Source organism: Arvicanthis niloticus, chromosome 4 (genome assembly GCF_011762505.2).
Source record: "Arvicanthis niloticus isolate mArvNil1 chromosome 4, mArvNil1.pat.X, whole genome shotgun sequence".
NCBI lineage: Eukaryota > Metazoa > Chordata > Mammalia > Rodentia > Muridae > Arvicanthis > Arvicanthis niloticus.
The window spans coordinates 12,962,246-12,982,818 of record NC_047661.1 but is presented as its reverse complement, the minus strand read 5'-3'; the positions used below and the strand labels follow the sequence as shown (position 1 = coordinate 12,982,818).

The 20,573-nt window shown below is 38.6% G+C and overlaps 1 protein-coding gene across 4 annotated transcripts in view; it reads left to right on the top strand.

The window, feature by feature from the left end:
* Window positions 1-20,573, top strand: part of Ect2 (epithelial cell transforming 2) — a 55,618-nt gene that overhangs the window by 22,155 nt on the left and 12,890 nt on the right. For all 4 annotated transcript variants that reach the window (XM_034500852.2, XM_076932200.1, XM_076932198.1 and 1 more), the window contains 9 exons: window positions 1,152-1,271; window positions 2,971-3,039; window positions 4,964-5,074; window positions 6,077-6,173; window positions 8,915-8,996; window positions 10,528-10,606; window positions 10,967-11,086; window positions 15,689-15,827; window positions 18,240-18,394. In XM_034500852.2, coding sequence (XP_034356743.1) covers window positions 1,152-1,271; window positions 2,971-3,039; window positions 4,964-5,074; window positions 6,077-6,173; window positions 8,915-8,996; window positions 10,528-10,606; window positions 10,967-11,086; window positions 15,689-15,827; window positions 18,240-18,394 — 972 coding nt within the window. The remainder of the gene's footprint in view (window positions 1-1,151; window positions 1,272-2,970; window positions 3,040-4,963; window positions 5,075-6,076; window positions 6,174-8,914; window positions 8,997-10,527; window positions 10,607-10,966; window positions 11,087-15,688; window positions 15,828-18,239; window positions 18,395-20,573) is intronic.

Here is a 20,573-nt window from a genome sequence, read left to right as displayed (position 1 = left end):
AAAATGCTTAGTTTTTATTTTATATTGGATGGCACTGCTTTTTACATTATTTAATTTTTTTTTTAAACTTTTGGGATAGGGTCCCACTATTGGCTATTCTGGAACTTGCTATGCAGATCAGGATGGCCTTGATATTACAGAATCCACTTTACTCGGCCTCCTAAGTGCTAGGATTAAAGTTGTGCACTGTCACCAAAGCCTAAGTTTTGTTTTAAACTTATTTCTGGGTCCTGTGAGTAAGATGCGCAGGCCTTTTGTGTTTATGTGTATGCTGCCTTTTTATCCTGTGCCCTTGCTGCTCCTACTTATTCAGTTTTTTTTTCCTTTTTTTCTTTTTCTCTTTTATGGACCAGTGAGATGGCTCAGTGTGGGTAAAAGCACTTGCCTCAGACACTCTTCATGACCTGAGTTTGATCCCAGCGCCCCATGATGGAGGGAGAAAATAGACTTCTGAAAGTTGTTCTCTGACCTCCATATGCGCGTTTTGCATGTGTGCACCTATGTTTTCTCCCCCTTCCTTCTCCTCTCTTTTTCTCTCCCCTTCTCCTTTCTCTCTTTCATATATAGCCATGTACAATAATAACAATAACAGCAGCAATAATAATAATGTTGATATCAATAGTGGACAGAGTTCATGTCTTTTCATATGAGATCAAGAAATCTAGTTTCTTTGCTACTGCGTTTCTGTGCCACCATTTCTAAAACATTTAGCATTTTATTATGTATCTAGAAAGCTTCATTGCATTCTTAAATTTTCAACAAAAAACTTTTTATTAATTCTAATAATTTATTTGGTTCCTTTTAAAAAAAGATATATTTTTATTTTATGTGTATTGAGTGTTTTGCCACAGTGTCTGTGGAAACCAGAAGAGTTCATTGGATTCCCTAGGGCTGGAGTTACAGAAGGTTGTAAACCACCACGTGGGGGCTGGGAGCAGAACCTGCGTCCCCTGGAAGAGCAACCAGTGCACTTACCCACCTTCTGCCCCTCCCCCACCTTGCATGTGCATATGCACAAAGTATATCAATATACGAATGAAATAGAAAGTGTTATGAGAATTCTGATGTTAACATCATTGTTTATTATAGCTGTTTATATTTTAGTCTTCTTTTTTCTCACAGTTAGCCTCATCTAGATTTCCCCCATTTAGTTATTTCAGGTACCCTTAGAAGAAGAAGGACAACGTGGTGGACCTATTCTTGCACCCGAGGAGATCAAGACTATCTTTGGGAGCATACCAGATATCTTTGATGTACACATGAAGATAAAGGTAAATTTGCATTAAAGGGTGTGTATGTTTATTGTAACATTTCAGGTATTTCAACCTAGCTAAGTAAATCAGTTTTATATGTAAAACTTACCTCTCACAGTGTATCTGGCTTTGTGCTCATGGCGGTTCTCTAAGACATGACTTGAGGCTTAGATACGGGAAGTGTCTTCAGTAAAAAATTTTGCCTTATTTTATGTGTATGAATATTTTGCCTACATGTTTGTATGTACACCACATACATGCGTGGTACCCATAGAGGGCATAGAAGTTGGCATTGGATTCTTTATAACTGGAGTTAGAGTTGTGGGTGCTGGAAATTGCACCTGGGTTCTCTGAATGAACAGAACTACTCTAGATTCCTGAGCCATCTCTTTAGCCCATTCAAGTTCTTGTGACTATTTTGTGCTTTAGGATGACTGAGGAAGGTTATGAACTAGGGATTAGCAAATCATAGTTTGTAGGCTGCATCAGGCCCTCTGTCTCGGTGAAGAGTCTGACTGCAGAGCCCGTGCATTTTCATACTTTCCTTTCCTCATACCTTCTTTCCCCTTCCTCCTCCCAGAGGGCTCCTCACCTCCCCACCACCCAACTTCATGGTCCTTGTCTCTTTTACAAAAAGAAAAACGTAGCAAACCAAGTAAAAACAAAAGATAGACCCAAAAAACAAAACATACAAAACAACCAACCAACCAAACCAAACCAAACCAAACAAAACCAAACAAAACAAACAAACAAACAAAAAAACAAAAAACAAAAAACAAGACAAATATAACAAAGCAAGACAGATCCCAGAAGAAAGAAAGAAAAAAAAAAAAAAAAAAAAAACCATGGATTTTAGGTTGACCAACTGTTTCTGGTATGGAGCCTGTCCTGGAGTGTGTTTGCTAAACCCAGTGACACTCCATTGCAGAAAACCAGTTCTCTGTTTCCCAGGAAGTGTCAGTTCCTAATAACGTCGTCTTCCTTAGGTTAGGACTTCCTTACGTCTCCTTCCCCTTCTCGGTGCTTGGGTTCTGTCTGGCTTAGATATGTGCAGGTGTATGCTGCTACAGTCACTGTGCTCAGTTCTGTTGTGTCTGGAAGATGCTGGGTTTTGAGGGCTCATCCAGGATGGCTCTTAGTATTTCTACCTTTTCTTCCACATAGATCTCTGAGGGGAGAGGTTTGGTAAAGGCATTCCATTTAGGACTCAGGGTTCCAGTCTCTCATCTCATTTGATACTTTGTATGGTTGCTTCTGTCCTGCAGACTTGAATACTAACGACAGAAGACATATGGCCTTGGAATATTTACCATCTGTCTCTTTGAGTAAAATTTGCTTGACCCTGCTACAGGTTGTAATTTTTAATGACTTGTATTAAATTAGTTGCTACAGCAGCAGGATTAAAAATAGCCTTTTCATAATTAATAAGGTCAGTCAACTTTTATAGCTAGTAAGACAAAACAACCTATCAGTCATATTGGGGAATTAAGATTGGTCTGTCTGACAGTGCTATTTATATTTTCTTAATTAATCCAAAGGCTGTTGTCTTTGTAGACAAAAATTTAATTCTTTGTTGTGATAAGAAGTTTGCACATAACATGGTACTGCAGAAGGTGAATGTTTTTTCCCAGCAGAAGATCTCATGAATGTTGTCAGATGTGTAAGGAGCTGTTGGGTTTAAATGTTTGTTGGTGGTGTTTTTTTTTTTCTTTTTCAGGATGATCTTGAAGACCTTATTGTTAACTGGGATGAGAGCAGAAGTATTGGTGACATCTTTCTTAAATATGTAAGTGTTTGTTTTAGAGTTCACATTTAAGTGGTATCTCATTAAGGACTGACAGGGAAGGAAATGTGAAAATGCCTTTTCCATGATTATAAGGTCTGCTAGGATTGTTTTCAACTTCTTTTGAAACATGGTTTTAATATGCCTGCTGAACCAGAAGATCGTTAGAACACAGCTGCATAGTGACTTGTGTAAAGTTATCTGCTATGCCCAAATGGTTATTTTTATATGTGTGTATACTCACACACACATACACATTTCTCTCTCTCTCTCTCTCTCTCTCTCTCTCTATCTATCTATCTATCTATCTATCTGTACACACACATAAATATATTGTTAATCTCTTTGTCTGCCTCTGTGGAATTTGCAAGTCAGAGGCCTTCAAACTTTGTCCCAACAAAAGGCCTACAAAATCCGTGTAGCTTACATTTAGTAAATAAATAATTGGTACTAGGTTGTCTGGCTTACATCTGTAATACCATCGCTTGGAGGCTGAGGCAGGAGAATTGCTAAGAGTTTGAGGCTAGCCTAAACTTAAAGTGAGAACCTGTCTTAAAACAAACAAAACACACACAAAAAAACAGAAAGTATTTTCATTTTCATGAGGTCCTGTGACTATAAACTGCTTTTTTTGAATCCCTTAGGCTGGGATTATACATGTCAGTGCATGATGTTCTTTCTGAAGCAGTGCTCTGGTTTTCTGAGGCCTTTTCCTCATTCTTATATATGTTTGTTCAGGTTGTTTGAGGACTCTAAACATAGAAATCCGTTTATTTGATGACATTTAATTGGCCAAGACATTTTAAAAATTTATTTATGTAGTTTATGCATGATTTCTCTTTGCATGTGTGCTTTCATGACAGAAGAGGGCATCAGATCTCAGTATAGATGGTTGTGAGCCACCTAGATGGTTGTGAGCCACCATATGGTTGCTGGGAATTGAACTCAGGACCTCTGGAAGACCAGCCAGTGCTCTTAACCTCTGAGCCATCTCTCCAGCCCTAGCAAAGAAATTTTCTTCATGTTTTGTTTGTAAAGATTGTATGTTTTGATTTTAGTGGTATTTCTATGTGTGTGTGGGTACGTGTACGTGTACATCAATACAGACAGGTTCTTGCAGAGGCCAGAAGGCACACTGATTTCATGGGCTTGGAGTTACAGGATGTTATGAACACTGCCTCGTGTGGGGTATTGGGTAGTGAATTTGTGCCTGTTGCAAGAGCACTAAATTCTCTCAACAGCTATGCCATCTCTTCAAAATTTTTCCTTTCTTAAGTTGCATGTTTTGGGTAATAGGATTGGTATTTAGTGGTGGTTTGGATTCTTCAACAAACAATAACATGTAATTTTAGACTCCATAGATCAGCGTTAATTTGATTTTAAGTATTCTGAAAATAGGTTTTGAATGCCAAATTCATAGATAAGTGTCATCATGCCTAGATTATATGATGCTGGGGAGCAAACCCAAGGTTTTGTTTATACCAGGCAAACACTTTATCAATTGAGACTCAAAAATTTGTCCTGTTTTAATGTGTGTGTGTATGATTTGTGTATGTGTGTGCATATGTGCCCTTATTTGCTGTTTTATGTCATAGGCCATGGGTACCAGTTGATGCAGTTTGAATAGCAATGAAAACAGATTTTGAGATGGACTCCCACTCTTAATACCCAGGGTATCCTGGAGCGTGGTAGGCCAGTGTGCTCTGTAACTGGCAATCTTGGCAGTCATCTTGACTTCCTGAGTACTGAGGGCTACACCATTGTGTTTAGAACCAGTTTATTTGTAAAGGAAAGTTTTGTATTAACAGAAATTGTGAGGAAACGTTAAACTTTTTTTTTAATGTAAATCTAATTGTTGATTGTGTCACAGATCATTGTCTGAGTGTGATATTCATAACCAACTGTTTTCCTTTTTTTTTGTTTCTAGTCAAAAGATTTGGTAAAAACCTACCCTCCATTTGTAAACTTCTTTGAAATGAGCAAGGAAATGATTATCAAATGTGAAAAACAGAAGCCCAGATTTCATGCTTTTCTCAAGGTAGTATAATTTCTATCATAAAATTCTGAGTCACTTCTGAAAGAATTCATTTATTAATTTTTTAAAGAGTAAATTATGTTAGTAAAATTCTACTCATATAAGAACACCTTAATACTGGTCTTAAAATCAGTTGTATCTGGGAGTGTTTATGATGTTTAGACATAGAAATTTGGAATTTTACACAGCAGAGGCCACAGTGTAGTTGAGTGAGTAGGGATATTGTTTTGGCTTTTTTTTTTTTTTTTTTTTTGTATCGATGGGGATTGAACTCAGGGCCTTGGAAATGGTTGCTCATATGTGGTTATTTTCAAAGGAAATAATGTCTATGTTTAGTTCTCGAACATGCTTTTTGACACTGTCTTGCCTTTAATGATTGTTTTTCCCCCACCAGTGCTTTCTTTACTTTAACCAGTGGTGACAGCATAGTTGACGTGGTATAGTTAGTTTTTATAGGAACTTAAGAAAGGCCCGTGTATACAACTCTAGAGGATTACACTTTGTAACATGTCAAATCTTTTCTCAACAAGAGAAAAGTTTAGGCCTGGGAAAATTATTGAGTCGTGGTGATGTGCCTGAGAGCAGCTCCCATCCTGTATGAGTTCTCAATTCATTTGTTGATTGATACACTCGCGCAAGTGCGTGTGTGTGTGTGTGTGTGTGTGTGTGTGTGTGTGTGTGTGTGCGTGCGTGCGTGCGTGCGTGCGTGTGTGTGTGTGCGCGCGCGCGCGTGCGTGCGTGCGTGTGCATGCATGTTCCTGTGTGTCTTTTGTATAGATGTGCTCATGCTAGTGCTTGTGCATGCGTGTGCAGGTCAGAAGTTCTTTACCGTTGTTGACTCTGTAGATCTGGGGTTTGGTTTGGTGACAAGTGCCTTTAGCTTCACAGAGTCACAGTCAACTGCTGGCTCTTTTCGATAAATTCTTGGTGGAGACATTTGTTTTGAAGTTTTACACAAAACTTAAAACTATTTTTGTGTGTAATACATTAATTACTTCCTTTTAGATAAATCAAGCTAAACCAGAGTGTGGACGACAGAGCCTTGTAGAACTTCTCATTCGGCCAGTACAGCGGCTACCCAGTGTTGCTTTACTCTTAAATGGTACTTGCGTTACCTAGTTTGTTTGTTTTGTTTTGGGGTTTTGTTGTTTGCTTAATTTTGTTATCTTAGATATTCTTATTCAATAGTCCCCCCACCCCCCAGCAATCTTTGAGAAGGTGAGTCTTCTGTAGCCAGGTTGATCATGATCTCATGGATCTGAAGATGACCTTGGATATCTGTCTCTCCAGTCTCCTGAATGTAATAGTTAATATCTGGTTTATATTAGTGTTGGGAGTTCCTGCCCACAGCTTCATGCTGTCTGCCAGCAGCCCCATCCTCAATCTGGTACACTATTTTTTGAAGAGTTGATATCCTTATTTTCAAAGTTTATTAGGTCTTAGCATTAAAGTTTTTTATAGATATTAATTTTTTGATAATCTTGAAAAACAGTCTCTAAAGCCACAAATTCTCAGTTTTGCCTGATAGTCTTTGCTGTAATAGCTGTGTCCTTCTGCTTACAGGGTCATTATATCTCCTGGTGTCACTATATCTAAATCTATTTATTCAAGTAACAAAATTCCTACAGAGACCTCACAGGAAAAGGACTCATACCTGTTTCTAGTCCTCTTAATTTTAGCTAAGTTTTTTACATTTGAGTTTTCTATTTAACCTTCTTTAGAATCTTAACATTGGCAGAGTGCACAGTCCATAAGGTTGATTCTGACTGTCTCCAGATCCCAGGCACAGGGCAGTGCTTTGTAGTTGCAGCACTGGGGAGTGGAGCAGAGGATCACAAATTCCAGGGACCAACACAGAAAGTTTGAGGCTCGCCTAGGAAATATAAGACCCTGTCTCAAATTAATCACTCACATTATCTGGTGTGCAGTTGCAGTACTCCATTTATTTTAACACTTAAAACTGCAAGTATCAGTGGGATTTTCTATCACAACTTTATGATTAAATCTTACTTCTGGCTAAAAAGTGTATGTCATTTATACTCAGTTGACTAAATTAAAGTAGGAACTCAGAAATATAATGTAATCTTTTTTCAACAATGTTTTGGTATAAATTATAGGGCTAGCAGAAAGGGGAATGTTTTTTCTCTTACAGATTACCTTTCTAGTCGGAATTGCCGTAGTTCTTTAAGCCTATTGTACTGTGTAGATTATGCTACTGTTTAAATAATCCAACCTTCAGGTTTTCAAAACTGAGTTTTTAAAAATACAATTTACATATCCAGATTCTTCATTTATTGATTCATTTTGGGGTTAGAGTCTCACTTTAGGCCAGGCATTTTTCCAATCTAAGCCTGCTGAGGTGGGAGCAAATTCCTAGCTCTTAGTAGAACTTTATGTTAAGTAGAAGTTTTTCAGATGTTTTCATGACTAAAATGAAATTGTAAGCATTTTTGTGTTATTCCACATATATTAGGTTGCTGTGGTGTTAGGTTGGGTATAGCTTGTGGTATAAGGATGATGTCAAATGAGGCATAGGGAACATAGAAAAGAACCTGAGAAGAGCCAGGCATAGTGTGTCCTTAATCTCAGCATTTGAGAGGCAGAGGCAGGCAGGTTTCTATGAGTAGGAGGCCAGCCTCTTGTACTTAGAGTGACCCTGTAACAAACTAACAGCAAGAAACCCCACCAAAAAAAAAAAAAAAAAAAAAAAAAAAAAAAAAACCCCCAAACTCCCCAAAGCCTGGAGAAGCAGAATTAACCTGTCAACCATGAATGTCTACAATAGATAGCAGAAAGCTTTCCCTTAAAGTATGCACATGCTCTGTAAAGGGGCCATATGTCATATGTCCCTAGACCATACATGGAGTAGTGTATGAGATACTTGAGCATCATTCAGCACGGTCAAGATAGATTGAGCTGCTACAAGTCTCCCATTATGACTGAGAGGCATGTGACAAAGCAGTGTTTTTGTTTTTGTTTTTAGAAGTCAGTGCTAAGTAGTTTGGAAACTTTGATGGAAGAAGACAGTGTTATTAGAGAACTTAAACTATTTTGATTGTTGTTTTAAAATATTGTATGCTTGTGGGTCACGGTAGCGGGACAGCTGTGCGTTTGAGTGCCCATAGGGACCAGCAGAGGGCATCAGAGCCCATAGTGTTGGCGCCGTAGGAGTGCGCCGCCTAACTTGGGTACTGGGCACTGAAGTAGGCCCTCTGCAAATAGGAGCTCTTAGCCACTGAGCCCCATTGTTTTATTTAAAGCCACTGTAGTCCAGGATATCCTGAAACTCACAATGACTTTTTACATATAAGTTAGGTTTTACTTCTGTTTAATTGTATCTTGAAAATATTTTATGCTGAGTAATTTTTGGTTTAATATAATTAAAGCAGTTGGTGAACTGATAGATGTTAATACTAGCGTGGCACCTCCAGTTATGTGTATGAGTGGATGATCTACAGTAATGTTTTCATCTCTGTCTCTCAAGTGCTAGCATTCAGAGCGTGCACGTCATAGTTTTAAGGAATAGGCAAACCTAGGACAGGGCACATATTAAACAAGCGTCCAACCCCTAAAGCACATACCCAGCCATTGCTTTGAGAATAGGCTGTTACTGTGCAGTCAAGTGTTGCTCCAAACTTGTAATCCTTCCTTCCCTAACTCCTAAGGTTCGGGATTACAGATCTGCTGGCCACAGACTTCTGCTCAAAATAAGAGTTAGATGTAGATATTATCATTAAAAACAATTAACCTATATTAAAAATACTGGTGTATTTTTAAGGCATAGGTGGAAAACCACTGAACTCTTTTTAATCATGGAAAAAAAAACCCATTTTATTATTACAGATCTTAAAAAGCATACAGCTGATGAAAACCCAGATAAAAACACTTTAGAAAAAGCTATTGGATCACTGAAAGAAGTAATGACGTAAGTGGTTTATATTTTGCTTTGTGTGTGTGTGTGTGTGTGTGTGTGTGTGTGTGTGTGTGTGTGTGTGTGTGTGTGAAAGAGGGACAGAGACAGAGAGAGACAGACAGAGAGGGAGAGACAGACAGCGACAGAGATTGAGTGTGTAGTGAACACATGGGCTCCATCATAGGCTAGTGGAGGTCAGAAGACAACTGGAGGTTGTTTCCTCCTTCCACTTTTACATGGGATTATGGGGTATGGGGTTGTAAGTGCTTTATGTGTACATTTATCTTGCTGGTGTTTGTTTCCATGTTTTTATTGGATTAGACTAGAAGTGATAATCTTTGTCATAAATAATAGAAAAGTATTAATAGCATACTTTTGTAAAATACCTAATTTCTTTCTTTAGTATATTTACAGTTAAAGTAAGTATTGTAAGAATATATTGATCAAAATATTTATTTCTGACTTTAATTATATGTACAGAGACAGTAATGGAAATTTGAAAATGGCCGTGAATGCACAAATAGATCTTTTTGTGCTCCAGAATAAACGGCTTTTCCATGTCATTCACATGCATATGGTCTTTCTCATGGGGATTTTCTTATTTCAATTAAATTTTGGTTTACAAAGATGTATTTCTATAAGCCTTGCATTCATAGGTCTTCTCACCAGCAGATTTTTTTCCTACTACTACTTTTTATATTTCTTGAATAAATTTTTCATGTTAATTAAACTTCATTAAGTGAAGTCTTTACATATTCCATAAAGTCATGAAGTTTCCTCTTGTAGAATATTTTCCCACTGAACAAGATCCTAACCCCATACAAGTTTTACATTCCTAAGGCTCCCTGTTGTTGAGCAAGGTGTGACCTCCAGATAGTCTCTCTGCCCCCCACTTCCCAGTGGTCTTTTATATTGACAGTAAGTTTTGCACCATGAGTGGAGGTGTTCCCGCATTTGTTACCCATGAGCTGTAAGAGAAAGTTCCCCTACTCTTACATTCATAAACTACCCAGTGTAAATTCTCAGAGATCTAGTAAGATGTGATTGTTAACTAAGGCCTAGTCCAATAAATATATCTTTGGGCTTTTACTATTACATGTTTTCTAGTTTTAAGAAAAATCTTTGTCTGACTGATTTTTAGTTTTGGCCACCAGGGTAAAAGGCAAATGGAGACTCTAAACCATTCTGTCCAGAAACAGTAGTGGTTGTGGCTGTTTTCTTTGCAATGAAATGACTGCCATATGACTTGAGAAGAAAACTTACCTTTAATGCAAAGTATGTTTCAAACTTGAGAATTTTGTTAACATCAAGTATTATATAGGCTAATTGTATTGTAGAAAGTGTAAATCACAAGTGTTCTAGAGTGAAACATAACATTTCTGAAAGATTCCTTGGAATAATTTTTACTATCAGGATGTTTTGAAGGAATATTTATCTGATTCATGTATCATAAAGTTGGGCTTTGTGACATGAGGTTTATTTGGGTACTGATTTCAATGTCTATATTAAAAGAAATTTTATAAAACAACCATTAACTTTTCAGACATATCAATGAGGATAAGAGGAAAACAGAAGCACAGAAGCAAATTTTTGATGTTGTTTATGAAGTAGATGGATGCCCGGTAAGTAGCTTTTGTTGGTTACCGTTATTTTCTGCTTGAGTGAGTGAGGTTTCTCTGGTTTCTGAGGTTTCTGCAGTCTCAGGCTGCTGAGATGCATCTCGTTGTGAGCACTTGACTGCTCTTAGGAAGAACCCATGTCCAGTGACTCCATCTATGACTCCAGCTCAGGGGACCGGATGCCCTCTTCTGGTTTCTGAGTGGACAATTACACATAGAGCATATACGCAAAGAGACAACATACATATAAATAATAATAGTAACATATCTTTAAAAATATGTTGACAATCATAGCACCGCTTTTGAATGACCACTTGTAAAAGTTACTTGATAACATTTGACTACTTCTGTTAATGTTCACAGGCTAATCTATTATCTTCTCATCGAAGCCTAGTACAAAGAGTGGAAACAGTTTCTCTTGGCGAGCACCCCTGTGACCGAGGAGAACAAGTCACTCTCTTCCTCTTCAATGACTGCCTTGAGGTAAATTTGTACTCACTGAAGTGTAACACTGATGTTTTTTTATGATCTGCCTAAATATTTAAAATAAAGCTTTAATTGAAGTACAATATAGAGATTTGAGGTCTATTTAGTTACTTTAAAAAAAAATGAGACAATTGCTGATTTCATAATGTGGAAAACTTTTGGGAGAAAGTCTGATATTAAGTTTGATACAAATTTCCAGACTGCACACTAAGTCAGAATTCCTTATATGTAAATGCTTAGATGATGAGTCCCGGGGAACCTTGTTTTTATGTATATTTATTTAAGATCTACAAATTGGGGTTCTTTGTTTTTAATTAAAATGTAAGTAGCCTTTGCGGCCAAGATGGAGGCAGTTGAAGAGCTAATCTGATAACTTAGTACTGTGACTCCTTGAGTTCTTTCTTTTCTTCATTGATAGAGCCCCAAACTGGCCTTGACTTCTGGGCAGCCCTTCCACTCCACGCCACTCCAGCCTCCCCAGTGCTGGGATGACAGGCATGAGCCACAATGCCAAATTGGGTTCTTTAAAATAAGATTTTATTGCCGGGCAGTGGTGGCACACGCCTTTAATCCTAGCACTTGGAGGCAGAGGTGGGCGGATTTCTGAGTTCGAGGCCAGCCTTGTCTACAGAGTGAGTTCCAGGATAGCCAGGACTACACAGAGAAACCCTGTCTCGAAAAACCAAAAAAAAAAAAAAAAAAAAAAAGAAAGAAAAAGAAAAGAAAAAAAATAAGGTTTTATTGATGAGATGTAGCAATTCTAAAACTCTCACCTGTATATGTTCAATATTTTCTTCCTAATAGTACTCCACAGGCAAACATTGAGTTTTACATATGTTTAATGCTTTTCTTTTAACATGCATTTTAAAATAACCAATATAATGAGGGGACTTGTCATAGGGTTTCTATTGCTGCAATGAAACACCATTTCCAAAGCAACTCGGGAGGAAAAGGGTGTATGTATTTGGCTTAACTTCCATGCACTGTTCATCACCAGAGGAAGTCTGGGCAGGAACCTGAAGTCAGAAGCTGATTTGGAAGCCACTCTCATGGCTTGCCTACCCTCATTTTTTCTATTTTATTTTATTTTTTGGCTGCCAGCCCAGGCATAGCAGGAATGGCACCACCCACAGTGGGCTGGACGCTCCTATATCAATCACTGAGGAAAATGCCCATAGGCTTGCCTACAACCTGATTCTATGGAGGCATTTTCTTAATTAGGTTTCTTCATCTCAGATGACTTTAGTTTGTGTCAGGTTGACATTAAACTAGCACAGGTAGAAAGAAATACAGTGTTCTTTATTTCAAAAAACAGACATTAACAAGAATACTCTTTGACATGCTTGTTACTGGGTGACTTTCTGTTGCCCTCATTCAAGTGTCTGCTGGCTTTGCCTTTTCCTTTAAGTTTGTCCCTTCCTCTGCCCCTTACTGCCCTGCTTCTTTGAAAGAGCTCCCTCTTCCATTACGTACTTTATTGTTTAACGTATAAAACACTAGCCAGTCTCGGAAACTAGGGCACGCAGAGTAGGCTAAAGTGCCGTAAAGTCTCGAGGAAGACCTGCCTCTGATGAAGGCTCTTGTACTTAGAGGTTCAGAAGTGATGCTGTCATTTAGCTAATAATGGTATAAAACCCACAAAGTAGAGTGAGAATCTGATACACAGTTGACAATGTGGAGTGAAACAAATGTCATCAAAGTAACACACTGGTGATTGTGAACTGCCTGACTCCCAGCAATGAGCGTTTCAGCCTGTTCTGCTTTTCAGAACAAGGTCAGGAGTCAGTCTTAATCCCATTTTACCTGAAGGTACATTACCAGGGTCTTAGCTGTATACGGTCTGACTGGTTTTCTTTTTTTCTGTTAATAGTTTTTGAGGTTTTTCCTGTTGAAATCTCTAGGTCTGCTGGCCTCATTCTGTTAGGTTGGGTTATTTAGATTTCCTTAACAATTTGTTATGGAATTTATTTTGTTTTTAGTACAGCAGTGATTTGTTTTGATTTTTTTTTTTTTAAATTTTATATCCCCTTCATATTTTACCATAATTGGCTCACGAGATCCCTTCTGCTTTAATTTTTTTCTTTTTTAATAAACTGTCTGGAACCATGAACTGTCTTTTTTTTTTTTTGGATTTATTTATTTCATATATGTGGGTACACTGTCATTGTCTCCAGACACACCAGAAGAGGATCCCATTACAGATGTTTGTGAGCCACCATGTGGTTGCTGGGAATTGAACTCAGGACCTCTGGAAGAGCAGTCAGTGCTCTTAACCGCTGAGCCATCTGTCCAGCCCCTGCTTTAATTTTTATTGTGGCAATCCCTGTACCTTCTCAGGCCCCCAGCCTCAGTCTCTTCACCTTTGTGAGTCAGTGACTTTGTGTCCTCGTCAGGGTTTATGTTGCTGTGATGAAACGCCATGAGCAAAAGCTCATGTCTTATCCTTTCACATCATTGTTCATCATCAAAGGAACTCAGGACAGGAACTCAAACAGGGCAGGAACCTGAAGATAGGAGCTGATGCAGAGGATGGAGGGTGCTGCTTACTGGCTTGCTCAGCCTGCTTTCTTTAGAACCCAGGTTCCCCATCTCAGGGGTGACACCACCCACAATAGACTAGGCCCTCCCACATCAGTCACAAATAAAGGAAATGCTCTGTAGGCTTGCCTGTAGCAGAGTCTTTCAGAGGCGTTTTCCCAGTTGAGGTTCCCTCCTCTGGTGACTGCAGCACGTTCAAGTTGACACACAGGTTGTCAGTGATCAATCCTGTTAGCCTTCGTCTCGGTTGCTTGAATAGAAACATCTGTTTCTTCTTACTGCTTATCTTATTTTGAGCCCAGCAAGGCCTGGCCTTGTACTCTGTTTGCTTCATCCTATTCAGCACACTCACTACTAGTGTGTGTACCACAGCCCAGATGCTCTAGTCTTAAGACAGGATCTTGCTGTGTCTTCTAGGCTGCTGTGAACTCCCTCAGCTCTGAGGTGCTGCGTTACAGACATGTGTTACCATGCTTGTTCAGCTTCTGTATTTCTGATAAGTTTGAACTGTAGGATTCACACTCCTAGGTAGTACATTCACTCATGTAAAAAAAAGTCTCAGCAAAATTGAACCAAAAAAAATTGCGTTTACTATTTTAATTCTACATAACCTAAAACCCAGAGCAATCACTGTATTTCTACGTTAAGAACTGTTGAATATCATTAAAATCTATATTGTCTTTATTACAACAGATGACTTTTAAGAATTTCCCATTTGAATATTTTATCTGTGCTTTAGGTTTTTATCTTTAATCTTGGTTTATTAGTGCTTGTGCCGTCAATTTTAATACTCTTCTTGTTTCCTTTTTCAACAATAAACCTTAAAATAATATATTCCATTTAGCCAAACAAAAACAAAGCATATCTGTTCATTGCATAGAAATCAGAGTATCTGGTACTTATTTTTCATGATGTGTCTGTAAGTGAGCCCTTGTATTTGTGTGTGTGTGTATATATATATGTATATATGTATGTATATATATATATATATACACATATATATGTATATATGTATGTATATATATATACACACACACATATATATGACATGTCATATATATGTATGACATGTGGAGTAGACACATCTGTGTCTGCGTTAGTATGGTTATGATATACTGACTAGCTCACCTTATTCATTAGCTCAATACCAGGTAATATATTTTTAACTGTGTCTCTCATATTCAAGATGACCAATCTCAATTCAAGTACATGTTAATGTTCATTTTGTGTTAATAAGTGCCTTTCAGTAAAATCTTACTCCTGCAAAGGAGATTTCTTTTTTCTTTCATTTTTCTTTTCTTTTGGCAAAATCTCAATATATCACAAATCATAAGATCTCTCTGATTTTGCTCTTCTCCAGTTACCTATCTCTTCCTTTGCATGGGTATCCAGTTAAGGTAAAGTTGTAGCCTAATACAGCACTCTGAATTTATAATTCCTTTTGCTTTTGTGTGTGTGTGTGTTGTTGTTATTTACTTTTTGAGACAGCTTCACAGTATGGCTTGGAACTGAAAGTCCTCTCCTGCAGTGCCCTCCCTAGGCTGGGTTCTCAGGTTTGGATGTATGCTTAATTACTCTTCTGAAGCTTCCCTTTTCAATATTATATAAGCAATCGTGAGGACAGGAACTACTTGATGCTTCTTCTGTATTATTCTGTCACTAGGAGATATTTCAAATTCTTAACTTAAACTAAAGTTAACACCATTTTGAACCCTAGACTCCTGCCCCAGAACAACTGTTCCCATGTGGGGTGGGACTTTGATTCTAGACCTCTGCTGCTGTCCCTTGTGTTCTTGTCCTTTCATGCTCTGGGGGCCCTTGTGCTCCTTATCCCTACATCTGTTTTTCTGATCGTGAACTTTCCTAATATGGATATGAGTATCTGGCTACATAATTACATGTGTGCTTCTTTGTCAGTCTCTTGCTTTTATTGCATAGTAACTGGAATGGCTAATCTTCAGATTAGTTGCCTATACATTTATGTGATTGGTGCTGTTATTTTTAAATGTGCAAAATTTGGCTTTATCATAATAATGATTATGACTTTCTTTCTACAATCAGATTGCAAGAAAACGGCACAAGGTTATTGGCACTTTTAGAAGTCCTCACGACCGCACCCGGCCACCAGCTTCTCTGAAGCACATTCGTCTAATGCCTCTTTCTCAGATTAAGAAGGTGCTGGACATCAGAGAGACAGAAGGTAAGCTTATGCCCTGGGGAAGCATTTGTTAAATAAGAATAGCTTGTCCTCATTGAGACTTAGATTTATTACTGTAATTTTTTTTAATGTATACATTTTCTTCACATGTGGCTCACCTCTCCATCTCAACTCCATTTCTAGGTATAGACTCAGTGTTTTCATTGTTTTAAGTGAAAGTGTTACACCAACTTGGGGAATATCCTCTCTTAAGAGTCAAATGACTTTAAAATGGCTATGCATTAAAACTTGTCTTATTTCCACATCAAAACTTACTAAAAAATTTTCAAAATCTACTATAAATGTCCAGTTTTATTCTGGACCATCTATTTTAATACTTTTTTTTTTTTTTTCATTAATGATGCATTTTGGCTTCTTTTTTTTCTTTTTTCCCATTAAAAAGTTACGGATGTTTAGTTAGTCTGCATGTCGGTGTACTACATCCATACAGTGCCAACAGAGGGCACGCTTTTCCCTGGGAGTGGAGCTAAGATGGTTGTGAGCCAGGTGGGTGCTGGGAGTGGACCCAGGTTCTCTGGCAAAGAGCCAGTGAGGGCTTAACCACTGGGCCATCTCTCCTGCTCCAGGAATGTCTTTAAGATTTGGAAAGGGGGTTGTGGGAGTGATGACAAGACCAATGTGTAAAGGTGCTTGCTGCCAAGACTGATCTGAATTCAGTCCCTGTCACCCACATAGTAGAGGAAAAGAACTCACTCCCACACTCTGTCCACTAAAGCCCACATAATCTAGTGTGTGAGTGTGCATAGGAACAGACAGTCATACTATTTTTTTTTAAGAAAAGATAGACGTTAGTATATATATATATATATATATATATATATATATATATATATATGAGGAATTAGTGCACCAGTGACTGGTAACTTGGCAAAGGGTCAGATACATACACACGTACATATAGAGAAGATGGGTGTCTTGGCTTATTCTGATAATAGATAGCATTTGGGAGACAGAAGTATGCAGACATCTGAATTTGAGTCCAGTTATGGGTACATAATGAGTCACTGTTCTCAAAGATAAATAATAAAAATATAAGTAGGCATGTGTACATGTGTGCGCGTGAACACACATATGTGTGTTGCATGTGTGCCAGTTTTCTCTTGCAGCAATTCCTGAGATAATCTATGTCTAAAGATATTTTGGCTGATGATTTTGGAGATTTCAATCCATTCTCTTTGGTCTCACTGCTGTGAACAGTGGTGACATGGTTCTTCATGTCTGAGAGCATATGCTGGATGGAGCCTTGTGTCTGAGCTGTGAAATGGAAGTGGTCAGGGTCCCTCACGGCATGTCCTTAGCCATCTACAACTTCCCATTCATGCCCAGCTGGAGACCAACCTGTAACACAGCTTTTGGTACATCCTGATCCAAATTGGAGCACTGTCCCAAGGAACACTTTTCCTTTTTAACTTGTCTAGTACTTGATCTTTCTTCAGGTCTGAATAGGCCCCAATAGACATCTGCCTTAAGTCATGCTATCTGGTTAGCCAGCACCAGTGTTGTGCAGTCATGGTCTTGGTGTAGGAAATCTTTTCTTTTGTTCTTTAAATAAAGTTAAGTGCTTTAGATGATCTGCTCCTGTGTTTGTTGGACAGACGAGCAGCTCCTTTTCATGTATGTTGCTGCTAGTCAGACCTAGGGCTTTGCACCTGCTTGTCCGGCACCCTACAGCTGCGCCACATCTCCAGTGCCCAGTAACTTACAAAACTTGTTTTCACCTGCTCAACTCCGTGTTTATTAGAGCCTATGATAAGACATTTATTTAAATTAGGTTGTGAAAGTGTTGAGTACACATGAAGGGGTGTCTTTAAGATACAGATCAGGGAGGTAGAGAGGCTCTTGCTCTCCAACCTGGTAACCTGAGTTCAGCCCCAGGGACCTTTGTGAAGGAGAGAACTGTCCTCCCACAAGCTGTCCTCTGGCAGCCACATGTTCATTCATAGCAATTTTATGTTGGTTTGTTTGTTTTCAGATTTTTTAGCATTGTAATTTTAAAATCGTTATCTTAGCATCTCAATTACAAAGCAATTATGTTTCAATATTTGTATACTTCTTGGGATGTGATTTGTATAAGTTGTTAGTGATATATGCTCTCATTTTTAGTTTTGAAATTAAATACTAGAATGCTAAGAAATGTTATCTATTTTTCATTAAACTGTCATGGAGACATTTCAGTGTCACAGAGAATGCTCCTTACTTGTTCTCAGGTTACTTTGGTTCCTAATGTAGTATATATGGTTATAATTCTTCCCAGTGTTTCAAATGACTGTACTGATGCTCCCTTTTTGGTTGAAGAAAAGCCGGGCAGAGAGAGGAGATAGTTGATTTTGAAAATGAAATGAAATGTCTAATAGCTAAGGAGTGACACTGTTTCTGGTTTTTCTGGAACCTTAGATTGTCATAATGCCTTTGCCTTGCTTGTGAGGCCACCAACAGAGCAGGCCAATGTGCTGCTCAGCTTCCAGATGACATCAGAGGAACTTCCAAAGGAGAGCTGGCTGAAGATGCTGTGTCGACATGTTGCCAACACCATTTGTAAAGCAGATGCCGTAAGTTCTTAAACCTGTGTCAGATACAGGTATAAACACGCAGTGCAGCCAGCCAGACTGACTGACTGTACATTTCCAATGGCGAGTTAATCATGAACTGGAGAGAGCCTTTAGTTTTATTTACACACTAAAACCTAGGTTGTTTAGGAAAAGGTTTTTACATTTTTAGGCCCATGAGAATCCCTGATTCCCAGATGGTCAGTTTTAGCTTTCTAGCTCTGTGGCTGCAATTTATAGTGAGGCTTTTGGGCACATAGAATGCTCCGTGTGTTTTTTGCAGATGCTTTTCCTTTTAATCAGAGGGTTTAATATATAGACATTAAGGTAATTTTGCATACCTAATGTCTTGCAAGTTGTTTTCTAATTTTTATTTTTTAAATTAAAAAAATTATCATTTTGTGTTTTGTCTGCATGTGTGTTTGTGCCCATGGAGGCCAGAAGAGCCCATTGGATTGCCTGGAACTGGAGTCACACATGGGTGTGAGCCACCGTGTGGGTGCTGGGAATCAAACTTCTGCCAGTGCTCTTAGCTACTAAGCCGTCTCTCCAGCCCCTTTACATCAAAAACTTTTGAAATCCAGTAATGAAAGTCTTTGCTCAGCGGTGTTCCAAAGTTTCTGCAAGCTCTCTTCATTCCTGGTTTTCTGTTTTCCTTTGACTGTATTTTGGGATGGCCTGCCTTTCAGCTCAATAGTTTATTTTTATTGTTTGACTTATCTTGATATTGATGCTTTCTCCTATTGTCCTTGTAACATTGTGATTTTTTTCTGTACGATGATTTTTAAATTGCTTCTATCACTATTAAGTGTGTCTGCTAAGTGTTGAATCTTTTCTGTCTTCTTGAAACTTGAGCTTTTTTCAAAACTGTTTTTTGGGTTCTTTTTGTTTTTTTGTTTTTGTTTTTTTTGAGTTGCAGAGTCTGTAGTCCATTGCAGTGATGAAGACAAGACAGTGGGAACTCCTTGTGGCCGGGTACATCCTCTCACAGGGAAGAAGCAGGGCGATGCTTTTGCTTCCTTCTCCTTCTCTTTACATAGATCAGCACCCCAGGATGATGCAGGAGAGTGCCACCCATAGTAGACAGGCCTTGTCGCATCAATTATCTCAATCCAAATAACCCTCCAAAGGCACGCCTAGAGGCCTGGATTCCATATGATTCTAGACTCAGATTAACCATACTGGTGGTTGAGACATTCTTTCTACTGTTGGTTAATGTGGTTCTTCAGTTCAGTCCCTGGTTTGGGGACTGTGCTCAGTATTAGTTTCATCATGGTATGCCCTTTGTTGAGTTTCAAGTCCAGGGCCTGGACTTAATTCTTTCCAGGCCAGAGGCGTCTTCCCACTTTGCTTCAAGAGAGAATGATGCATTTTGCTGCTTTGAGTGCATCTTGGTTAAGTTAAAAGCAGACACTGTACCCACTCGTCTGGCTTTCCTTAGCACCTAGGACGACGATCTTGTTTCCTATCACTGTGTCATCTTGCTTGCCACCTCAGCCACTGTCTTGCTTCGCTCCTATCCTGTAGTTTCCATTGGCATTCTTAGGTATGGATAGTTCTGGCAGAATATTCCTCTTTCAAAGTGCTTGGAACCAGAAGCGTCTCACATCTTGGCAAGTTTTTCAGATTGTGGAATATCTGTAGACTTTCCTGGTCAGATATATCTGTCATCTGAAGTTCTGAGATAAATTGTTCCAGAACTCAGTATTGAGTGCACATTTTGGATTTCAAATTTTTGGAATTGGATTTCACATTTGTAGATTAGGGAAGCTTGACTGTAGTAAAACAGAGAGCATTGTGTTCTCCTTCCTATTGAGAGCAGGTGGAAGATTGCTTTTCCTGTCAGGACAAGTTGCCAGTCCAGTTTTCTCACAGCAACACTTAAAGTACCCTCATACCAGAGGGATTACAATGGAGAGCTGGGTGCGATGACTGCAAGGAAATGAGTTGCCAGTTATTTGAGATTCTAAAGTAACTCTGGGATGAATTCAATCTTCATATGGGATCTGGTTGTTGTTAATCTGCAGAAATGATACAGCAAATAGAATCTGTTGCTGAAAGAGACTGACACTGCTTAGTAATAACAGTATTAAGAGTTGCTTGGCCTTCGCATGGGAATAACACTTTGCCATAGGTACACTTGCCTTATGACACTGCAGTTTACACATAGCTTGGTAGGGAG